Below are 12,118 nucleotides of genomic sequence, written 5' to 3'. Positions count from 1 at the left end.
GGAAATCTTGGGTTCAAGAAAACTGCTCGTGCCATGGCCATGTCAACCTAAGACCGTTGAAATAGGTAGTGATTGCTCCTTCGCAAAACGCTTGGCATTTAGAAGAGAGAATCAGGGGTCTTCGAATATGACCTTAAAATGGAGGTTCCTAGTCGCAGAAGGCATTGGCACAATAAAGAACCCTCACTGCTAATGGCCCTGCATGAGCACTAAGCATAGGTCTTAAATTTGTGGTACTTGGCCTACAGCTGGTGACGTCTCAATATGAGTGGTGAAAACAATCTATTAACAAATCAAACTACTTTTTATGCCCCCCTTCAAAGTAGAGGGGCATATTGGTTTGCACCTGTCAGTCGGTTGGTAGACCACATGTTGTCCACTGAATATCTTGAGAACCATTCACTTGATCGTAATGATATTTCATATGTGGGTTGGTTATGAAAAGAAGAGGACCCCTATTGTTTTCAGGTCAAAAGGTTAAAGGTCAAGGGTCAATCTACTCTGGACATAGGAATATACTGTCCACTCAATATCTTGAGAACCCTTTGCTTGACAGACATCAAACTTGGTACACTGGAACATCTTTAGAAGAAGATGACCCCTATTGATTTTGAGATCACATGGTCAAGGGTCAAACTGGACATTGGAATATACTGTCCACTCAATATCTTGAGAACCCTTTGCTTGACAGACATCAAACTTGGTACACTGGTACATAATCAGGAGAAGATGACACCTATTGATTTTGAGGTCACGTAGTCAAAGGTCAAGGGTCAAACTGGACATAGAAATAGACTGTACACTCAATATCTTGAGAACCCTTTACTTGAAAGACATCAAACTTGGTAGACTGGTACATCTTCAGGAGAAGATGACATCTATTGATTTTCAGATCACATGGTCAAAGGTCAAGGATCAAACTGGACATAAGAATATACTGTCTGCTCAATATCTTGAGAACCCTTTGCTTGACAGACATTAAACTTGGTACACTGGTACATCATCAGAAGATGACACCTATTAATTTTGAGGTTGTGTGGTCAAAGGTCAAGGGTCAAACTGGACATAGGAATATACTGTCCACTCATTATCTTGAGAACCCTTTGCTTGACAGACATCAAACTTGGTAGACTGGTACATCATCAAGAGAAGATGACTCCTATTGATATTGAGGTCACATGGTCAAAGGTCAAGGGTCAAATTGGACATAAGAATATACTGTACATTCAATATCTTGAGAACCCTTTGCTTGACAGACATCAAACTTGGTACACTGGTACATCTTCAGGAGTTGATGACCCCTATTGATTTTTAGGTCACATGGTCAATCCACTCTTGACATAGGAAGATATTGTCTGCTCAATATTTTGAATTGATGATACTACTCTCAATTAAATGATGTGTGTGTATAACCCTTTCAATTTGCACCATGGGGGGGCATATGTGTTTTACAAACATCTCTTGTTTTTTTTTTTTAGAGATATATATGATATCCTACTGTACAGTTTATAAACCTTCAGGACAAGGGAATTGTTCAAGGTCTTCATTTTTGCCTAATAAAAATAAAACCATCTTCCACCTCCTTCAAGGAAAGAAGGAAAAGATTCAGACCCATTGATAGTGTCATTTTACCTTGTTACTTTTGTGATAAAGATGTGAATTTCACTCTGTTCTTGTATAAGTAAAGTGTGTTTTACGCTGCCCTTGTATGCATAAAGGTGTATATAATCCTCAGTCCCTGTACAAGTAAAGGCATGTAAAGTTGTGTAATTTACCCCATCACTGTAGAAGTAAAAAAGTTAAGGCCTGTATTTTACCCAGTGTCCCTTTTGTATCTACATGTATACCCCATGCAACAAAGTTGCGGAGGGTATAATATTTTTTTACCATATGTTGGTCCCTTTCTTGTCAGCGCAACTCCTCTGAGACCGCTGAACAGAATTTCATAAAACTTTGTAGTTGATAAGGACACATTGTGTAAATGTGCACATTGTCAGGAAATTCTGATTCAATTATTTTTCTGGGAATTAAGCTCCTTTTGAACTTAAAATTTCAAGCCCATTTATCCTGTTCTTGTCAGTGCAACTGCACTGAGACCGTTCAACAGAATTTCTTGAAATTTTGTATTAAATAAGGACACACTGTAGATGTGCATGTTCCCAGGAAATTCTAATTCAATAATTTTTTAGGAGTTATGCCCCATTAGTACTTAGACTTTTGAGCCCATCTGTCCTGTTCTTGCAGTAATGTATAGCATTGCCATTCATTATGTGAGGCATTTTCAAGCAGTGTTGGAGCATATGAGCTTGCTTTCATTTACCCTGTCTTTGTACAGGTTGAAGTTGTGTATTTTACCCTGTCCTTTTACAGATTGAAATTGTGTATTTTACCCTGTCCTTGTACAGAGTAAAGTTGTGTGTTTTACCCTGTCCTTGTACAGAGTAAAGTTGTGTGTTTTACCCTGTCCTTGTACAGAGTGAAGTTGTGTATTTATACCCCCCGCAACAAGTTGTTGGGGGGGGGGGGGGGGGGGGGGGGTTATACTGGAATCGGGTTGTCCGTCTGTAGACACAATGGTTTCCGGGCTCTAAATTTTGGGGTCAAAGGTCAAGCGCACTGGACATCGAAGTAGCAATATGGTTTCCGGGCTCTAAAGCATTATCCTTTCCACCTACAGTCACCATATCATACATATGGACTACCCATGGGATGAAGATGTTCCCTATCGATTTTGGGGTCAAAAGGTCAAAGGTCACGCGCACTGGATATCGAAGTAGCAATATGGTTCGGTTTGTCATGCCATTTGTTTTTTACACTCAGAAAAGAGGTAGTTTATATCTATTACCAATAAGCAAGATTTCCAAGAATTACCCTAACAGCTTTGATGGCTATGATGAGAGTATTTGGAAATTATGTCATTTTATTATGGTTACTCTTAGCAAAGTGCAAAAGTTGTGAATTGACCTGGGATGTTTTTTCTATAGTTTATTAGAAATAAGGTTATTCTGAAAATGTTTTCTCGAACCTTTCTTTTGTTTGGAAAGTACCCAACTTTTGTGGCAGACAGGCACCAAAAATACTTACATTGTTGTAATTAAGTAACAAACTATCTATCTGACGTATATTGTTGGGGGGAATTTTGAGGGCTTTGGATTTTCAAATTGATTAGATATATATATGTGCCAAAAATACATCATCTGAAATTCCTAGACTTTATCAGTGAAAAGAGGGTTAATTAATTAGATGAATCTCGCTAAGTGGTATCTTCAATTTGAAACAAGTGTTGTTGAAGCAGTTCAATGCTGTTATGTAATTAGTCATCTAGGAGTCCTTTAGTCAGAAAGCTATCTTGAAACCTTTGATGGTGTGCTTGAAATGTCAAAAGTGTTATCAGAGAAGTGTCTCATATTCCTTTGAAATGTTCAGAGTTTTTCTTTTAAAGAGATGACAGTATTCAATTCTGAATTACCAGTGGGTTAAACACCACTTGCTCTGAAAACTTTACCAGTTAACTGGTTAAAACTGCAACAAATTGTATATTTCTGTCTTATAACAAGTATTTGTCATTGTCAAGTATGATTAAAAAGAATGATTATTGAAACAACTGCAAGAGAAAAAAACAGATATACATGTATTTGTTTCTTTTATTAGATGTCTAGTTATGCCCCCCTTTGAAAAAGAGGGGACATACTGTTTTGCACCTGTCTGTCGGTCTGTAGACCAAGTCTTGTCCTCTCAATACCTTTGATTGACAAACATCACAGTCTTCACGAAAACATTTAAAACTTGCTGGCCATTCAGACCAGTGAACTGTCTTAATTTACTGGCCCACAGTGAAATTTACTGGCCCCCCAAATTTTCATAGTACATGTTTATCACATACATTATGGAATGCATTGTAAAATTGTACGATTAATTTACTGAAATTATGGTTATTACTCATATTCATATCCACCCTAAGACATCCTTTCTGTCGATACCAGAAAAACAACACCGTACACGGTATTCTCTCTCTCTCTCTCCCCAACCGCAAACAACAATACTACAAATTCACGTATTTTTCATAAACATGAAAACAGCCCGAGTGCACCTTAGAGAGTAGCCTTCTCTACCAACATCAAATGCAAACAATTGATTAATTCTATATTAAACTATAGAAATTGCATAAAATCAGAGATAACTGCATTTGACGAAGTTCATTTTAATTGGACAATGCAATAAAACAGCAATTACCGGTGTGCAGATGTTCGTTGAATATTCATGTGATCAAGGTACAAGTTATCTTGACAATTACAAGTATAGTTATTGTTCTTTACTTTAAAGAAACAAACCACGATGTCCAAACACTTACTCTATGTGCTATTTATTGATTTATTTTTATTTTGATGGTAAATTTAAGCAAATAAGACATTTAGAATATCTAAATCCAACATTATATTTAATGTGACTTACAAAAGGTCTACAAGCCCATCAGACTTCCTGATTTTTTTATTTTCACTGACCCGACCGTAAAATTCACTGGCCTCGGTCTTCATACCACTGAGTTTTCGTGAAGACTGACATCATACTTGATAAACTGGTACAGCTTAAGGAGTAGATGACCTACTGATTTTGAGGTCACATGGTCAAAGGTCAAGTGTCAAACTGGATATAGTAATGTTTCCTCTATTTTTTTTTTTGAAAATCAAAACCTTTTGCTTGACAGACATTAAACTTGGCACAATGGAACATCTTTTAGAGTAAATGACTCCTATCGATTTCAAGGTCACAATGTCAAGGATTCCACTCTGGACATAGAACAATATAGTCCACTCAACATCTTGAGAACCCTTTCATTGACAGACATCAAACTAAAATGTTACAGTAGCTGGTACGTTGTAAGGAGTAGGTGAACCTTTTTAATTTTGCACCACGGGGGACACACATGTTTCAGTATTTCTTGTTTGCTTCGACATGTGTCAAAATATGCAATTGTGATATAAAAATCCTTTGGTATATTGATTGATTGTATCTTGTTTAACGTCCCTCTTGAGAATTTTTCACTCATATGGAGACATCACCAATACTGGTGAAGGGCTTCAAATTTAGGCCTATGCTCATTTGATGCTGGTAAGGCCAATTCAACCTAATTAGTAGATTATCATCCAGGGTCAACTAAACGTATGGGGTGGGTGGGAGGATTTTATTTTTTAATTTTTATTTTCTGAGAAAAATATTGATTTTTTTTTCAACAGATGTGCATCATTTAATGCCAGGTGGATATCAATCTATGCTATTTTCACAGACATCATTTCAGGTTAAGCTTTAATTTCAAACAGAAATATACCTAACTTCTTCAAGATTTACGTCTGTAAGAACGCGAGAAATTAAGAAAACCATATAGATCTATTTTCTTCACGTGGCTTTTCATGTTGCTATACCGGAAATGTAAACAAGAAGTGTGAATACCGGAGTCGGACATGAAAATATTCCGGAAATTGCAAGTTTCACAAAATTAAAAAAATTTGGGGCGGGCGGGGATGATAATCTATCAATTAAGTTGAATTGGCCTAATGGAACTGTCACTACCTGTTTTAATTACTTCGGTCTGTCGCGGCCAGGATTCGAACCCCGACCTTTCGCATGCAGGGCGAACGATCTTCCTCTAGACCACTGTGGCAGTCTTATCTTTGGTATAAAAACATAAAAAACTTACCAAAACAAAACAACTTCAATTGCTAATTAAGTTTTTAAAGATCAAAGGTTAAGGTCATAATGTTAGATGTCAATTCCAAGCGTGGACATGGATCATATAAAACTTGCATGACCAGGATGTAACAAGAATCTATTTGTAGTTTAAAATTGAGGGTTAATTCATTTTTTGCAAAAACAAATTCACAGCAACAAGGTATAAAGCTAGTCCTAGTTGTAAAGTGCTAGACTGCATTCCGTTTGTTTGAAATCCCCCAACATTCAAAACCTCAATGGAGAGCCCCTCCCCCTCTTTACTTCATCTTAACATCATCAGACTGAACTCTCCTAATTACCGAGAGTTTTCTCTTTTAAAAAATGCTTTTCTCAGATTGCAACTTTTCTGTCTGGTGCAAAAGAGCTGCCCAGTTCTGAAAGAAAAGTTAATAATGATACAGTACATTAATATTGGTAATTACTCAAATACATTTGAGATCTTGTTTTGTAAATATTAATGAAATCTTGCTTTATTTGTGCCATTGGTTATATATATATATATGTATAAGTTAAAAATCATTCAAATCAGAGTCAAAATAATGTATCATGAATAATGGACTGTGATATGAAACATTTTCAATGGTTTTAGTCATCTAAACAGGAATATCAATGTTGGTAGATTTATCTGTCCTTATCCATCAACTTTTTATCTGTCATCAACTCTCATATAATGATTACCGGTGCCCAATTACCAAACTTTTGTGGTACTGAAACTTTGAGTTTGGAGTCCGAATTCCAATGTGGTATTTGGTTCAATCTAATAGACTCTTATTGTGACATTATAGTAGGATCATGGGGCCTCATCTTCATTCTGAAATTGAAGGATGTCCAATCTGTCAATTGTGTCACATGCATATTTAAAAGACACAAAGATCAAACTTGTTAACCTAATATTTCATTCATGTTTAAATTTTCACTTTACAATATATATTGGTATACATATTAAAAATTTGTGTTTGGACTTACTTTGCTACTATTTTCCAAAATAGGCTTGAATTAACAGCACACTGTTGACATTTGTTACTCTGATGCTATCTGCTTTATCCTCTGGATATATCGGGCTGTTTGTTTTTTAGGTTATTTATTTGTACTTTAAGAATGCCAGATCACACTTGTCATGATTACAAGATACAGAAACATTTAACTGATGCTTTGTGCATGTTCACTGCAAACATTTATCCATAGACATGGTATTATTTAATCTACTTGCCCTTCAGTCAGCCAAGTTCGATCTAAGCACGTCTTCTGTATGAAAATTAGTATGTAATTAACTGACATGAGCTGAAAGCTCAATTGAGCTTTTCTGATAAAAGTTTAAATGCCCATCATCTGTTTGTTCTCATGTTCACTTTTCAGATTTTCCACTTTTTATCTTAAAACCAGTAGGTCAATTTCAATCAAACTTTCCACAAAGTATCCTTGAGTAAATGGTGTACACGGTTGCTGAAAGGCAGGGTCATATTCCTTTCCAGGGGGAGGTATGCATAAAATATATAACCCAAGTCAGAAAACAAACTTAATAGCTTCCATATATAATGGAGAATCAAGTTTGTTCAAGCCTTGAACCCTGGGGTCAGGGTGGGGCCACAATGGGAGTTTAATATTATATAAAGGCTTTTTCAAATGAACAGAAATACTTTATACAGCAATAAATTCATGTAGATTAACTAACAGCAATATTTTTGGCCCATGGACATTGAACTTTGTTTTTTGGAATTCAAGAGTTTTCAATGCCTGCTGATTTTCAATGTGCATTTGTAGTAGCATACTCAAAAGGTGCAGAGGAAGTTCAAGTTTCATTCCAACTGACTCGCTTTCATTACAGATACTGTATGTGTATGTTAATATTTCAGTGTATTCAAAATTTGGCGAAGTCAGAGCTTATGCACAATTTGGCATAATCATTAAATGAATAAATAAAATTTCATATTCTAGTGCAACCATATATTAGCACTATTCCTTCACGGCCAAAGCCACAAAAATTTGAATCTCACCAAAATAAGTCTACGTATGTATACAGTATATGTAATTCCCTTGACTTAGAAATTTCCTGTGGTTGCAGATATGGTCAGCTGATGTTTAGCTCATCTGAGCTGAAAACTCAAGTTAGCTTTTCTGATCACCTTTTGCCTGACATCCATCTGTCTAAACTTTTCACATTTTCATCTTCTGCAGAATCACTAGACCAATTTCAATCAAACTTGGCACAAATCATCTTTGGGTAAAGGGATTCAAGTTTGTTCAAATGAAGGACGCGTCATGCATAATCAAGAAAAGGCAAAAGTAGGGTAAGGTCATGTAGAGATCTTCTCCTCAAGAACCACTGAGCCAGAAAAGGAAATTTACATGGAAGTTTTCTGACATATTATAGTAAATTCAAATTTGGTCAAACCATCATCCCTGGAAGTAGGATGAGGCACAATAGGAGATCAAAGTTTTACATGCAGATATATAGGAAAAATATTTTAGAATAGTCATTGCAAGAACAACAAGACAATGATTAATAATGTTAATATGCAAGCATCCTTAGGCAGTACAGATTCAAGTTTATTCAAATTGTCTGAATTACGGTTGAGCCACTATAGGGGATCAAAGTTTACATGGGAATTTATAAACAAATATTTTCATCTCAACATCAGCAGGTTCATGAATAGTGATATGTAAGTATCTTCAGGTTGTTCAAATTCAAGTTAATTCAATTCAGGGACCCTGGGGGTAGGGTGGGGCCACAATAGGGGATCAAAGTTTTACATGGGAATGAATAGGGAAAAATCTTCTCAAGAACCACTGGACCAGAAGAGCTGAGATTTACATGAAAGCTTCCTAACATAGTGCAGATTCAAGTTTGTTAAAATCATGCCCCCCCCCCCCTTAAAGATCTTCTCAAAATCCATTTTGCTAGGAAAGTACAAATTTACTTGAAAACTTCTTGACATAGCTAGTGCAGATTCAAGTTTGTTAAAATCATGGCCCTTGGGGGTAGGATGGGGCCACAATAGGGGATCATAGTTTTACATAAAAATATATAGGGAATTTAAATCATTGAAAATCTTCTGAAGAATCACTGGGCCAGAAAAGTTTACATTTACATGAAAGCTTCCTGACATACTGCAGATTTAAGTTTGTTCAAATCACCCCCTCCCCTTTTGGGGTAGGATGGGGCCACAATAGGGGATCAAAATTGTACATACCAATATTTAGATAAAATCTTTAAAAATCTTCTCAAGAACGGTTGGGCCAAAGAAGTGTACATTTACATGAAATCTTCCTGACATAGTGCAGATTCAAGTTTGTAAAAATCATGCTCCCTGGGGGTAGGTTGGGGCCACAATAGGGACCAAATTTTTACATGCAAATTTTTAGATATGAGCCAGAGTGACTCAGGTGAGTGATGTGGCCCATAGGTCTCTTGATTTTTTCAATCTTTTCTGTGGAAGATTTTGATGAGTGAATTAGATTTAATGTATCACTAATATAAACATTAATCATATTGGAAAAATCTGGCCAATACACAGCCTTACTGCCAAGGTGCTAAAGTATAAATCCTACAAAATGAAAGTGCACATACAATTTAACTTGCCTCAGTCAAAAGAAGATATTTTGAAAAAAAATATTCACAGAAACTCATTGGATCTGCAGGGGTAAAACTTTAAGTTGGCCAGTAGATTATACAGGGAAAAAAGTGTTGCTGATGACTTCACATGGTGCAATTGAAGCTGAAATGATTCATTGACTGCACCAGGTATTACTAAGCAATGACTGGTACTATAAACTTAGACTCTTTATAAATGACTACCACCTGCCTTTTGTAGAAGTTTGCAGGTTTTTTGAGGAAAAAATGAAAGAAATAGATTAAGCATGATGCATCATGTTAATGACTGCACCAACAGAAAAGGTGGATTTATATGATACCTGTAATTTTTAGACTTGCTTTCCAATTCTTCAGCAGCATGATGAAAGACCAGGGAGTGTGAGTTATAAGCCAAAACATGCATTTATATAAATCTTAATTGTCAGCAGGTGGCTGTAGTTGAATGCAAATGACTGCATGTGAGGAGATAAATTATTGGATAATTACAGGCACTAGAAGCCAAGATATGTCATGTCCTGAAGTACTAGGCTTCTGCTATTGCTGAGTGATTGGTGTGCTGTACAGGGTTAGAGAGATAGAGGATTCTGTAAAGTTTACTGTAAATTTTGGTATGATAACAGCTGATATTATGGGTTTTAGTTTCTATGAAGTTTGTTTGAGCACCTTGTGAATGCACAGTTTAGGTACATTATGGTCAAGCACACTTTTCATGTTTAATATTTGCTATTGGGTGACAGATATAAAGGTGAAAAAGATGTCAATCTTGTAAACAATGAATTTTAGTATCATTCACTTTTTAAAAATATCAACCATCATTGAACACTTGTATCAAAAAAAGAAACATAAGGATTTCTTATAGTAATAGTATTAAAACGAATTTAAGTTTAAGTTTACTAAATTAAAGTATGAAATATCTTCCTAAAATTTTATTTATCTATTTTGTCTTGATTATACTCTAATAGATTTGACAAAATATAGCATTTTATGCAGTTCTAGAATCAGTAATGAAATTATGAGTCATGATGATCTCCCCATTTTCTACTGTTTTAATTGAGATGCAAACTGTATATTTTTTGGAAATTACAACATGTAATTATCATGCAGGAAACCGGTTCTGTACGACAGTGAACCATTAGTTTACTACATGTTTTGTGTTTTTTTGTACAGAGGATGTCCTTGTGTCATTGACTGGAAGACGTCTTCCAAGCCAAAACCAACATTACGAGATACTTACGACTATCCACTACAGATGGTGGCATATCTTGGTGCTCTCAACCAGTCAGATTATCTTATTGAGAAGGGGGTAAGAAAGGATATTGTGTGATGAGTTTATTTCAATGTTTGTACACACTGGCATTCACCAAATAGATAAAAACTTGGAGGATTTTTACTTATGCATTAAAAAAAAATTCAAATGTATAGAAACCATCCATCTCATGTTGAATTCTTTTTTTAAAGACTATTACCTGTACCTATTCAATATGAGAATCATTCTCACAATACAGATTTATCAATTTAATCTAATGAGAGAAGTCACCTGCACAGGCAAGAAGGTTGTGGGGTAGATTTGTAAACCATTCATTTTGATTTGATGAAGTCTATATATATTACTATTAGGTATGAGACATGTGAATTGCAGCTACTGGGAGGTTAGTATTTTTACACAGATTGTCTAAAATTCAGGGATACTCTAAACATCAATTCAAATGTGCTGTTCATCATTGAGTTACATGTAAGTCTTGTGACTTAATGTGTCTTCTAACAGCATCATGATATTTATATAGGAATTGAAATGGGGGATAGGGACCAATTGGCAGTTGCACATAAAGGCCATTTCATTTCCTCTTCTGAATTTGAAAGTTTGAAGTTGATGTAATTAGCAGAAATGTACATGTATCTATGTATTTTGCAAATTGGTACCATTAATTGAAATTTAACCTTTTTAGTGCACTGAAGGAGACCATTGGTTAAAGTTATGCCTGACAAACATACATATGTACATATTCTGTATCTCTCTGGGAAATTATTGGGACATACCAAGTGAAGAATAATTGCTTAAACAAGTTGATTACTTTTGCTATGTACGATAAGTTGACTAAATTTTAATTTACTACCCAGACCATTTGGCTATATTCATCCAAATACCAGTACCCCAAATAAATCAGTGTCATAGAACACTATAAGAGACTGTCGCACCATGGCTGAATTTTCCCATAAAATTTTAAGATTGCTATTGATTTTTCAAGGTCTGGAATTAAAGGTCAAGGTCAATTGGACATACATTGTATTCAATATCTTTGTAGGTTATGTCACCTGTGTTGTGTTGATTCTGTGGTTGATGATTGTGACTGTACATTGTTGTTGGGGATGCATCACTTGTGTTCTTGTTGTTTAATGCATTATGAAATAAGGTCACTTCCAAAGGATTTTAAATCTTCGGTATCATATGTACTTTGTCTTAAATGTAAAACTGCACCCTGCCAGATGCACATTTGCTACTGGTTATTTTCATAATTCTTTGATACTGTGGCCAAAATTACATGCATGCTTTTGTTCCAAGGTAGATAAATTCCTTTCCAGATGCTTAACTATCATCAAAAGTTCAAATATCTTCTCACACTTAGATAATTCTCAAAGACCCATGATGTAATGAAAAACATTAGGTTTTATATTAACCACATTGTTTTCTCTTGCCTGAAATGTTGCTCTTGTTTGATAACCTCTTCTCTGATTAGATGAATATTTTATGTGCCAAGGAACCAAAAAAAATTAGCGATATCATGTGTCTGTATTTTTAAG

The 12,118-nt window shown here is 35.4% G+C and overlaps 1 protein-coding gene across 2 annotated transcripts in view; it reads left to right on the top strand.

Moving 5' to 3' along the window:
* The window catches only part of LOC125649708 (mitochondrial genome maintenance exonuclease 1-like), a 58,867-nt gene that overhangs the window by 27,440 nt on the left and 19,309 nt on the right, over positions 1-12,118 (top strand). The window contains exons 4-5 of one of the 2 annotated variants that reach the window (XM_056164831.1): positions 9,674-9,697; positions 10,487-10,622. In XM_056164831.1, coding sequence (XP_056020806.1) covers positions 9,674-9,697; positions 10,487-10,622 — 160 coding nt within the window. The remainder of the gene's footprint in view (positions 1-9,673; positions 9,698-10,486; positions 10,623-12,118) is intronic. The other variant, XM_048877417.2, reaches the window with a different exon arrangement.

Source organism: Ostrea edulis, chromosome 5, assembly GCF_947568905.1.
Source record: "Ostrea edulis chromosome 5, xbOstEdul1.1, whole genome shotgun sequence".
Taxonomy (NCBI): Eukaryota; Metazoa; Mollusca; class Bivalvia; order Ostreida; family Ostreidae; genus Ostrea; species Ostrea edulis.
This window is presented reverse-complemented; position numbering and strand designations above follow the sequence as displayed.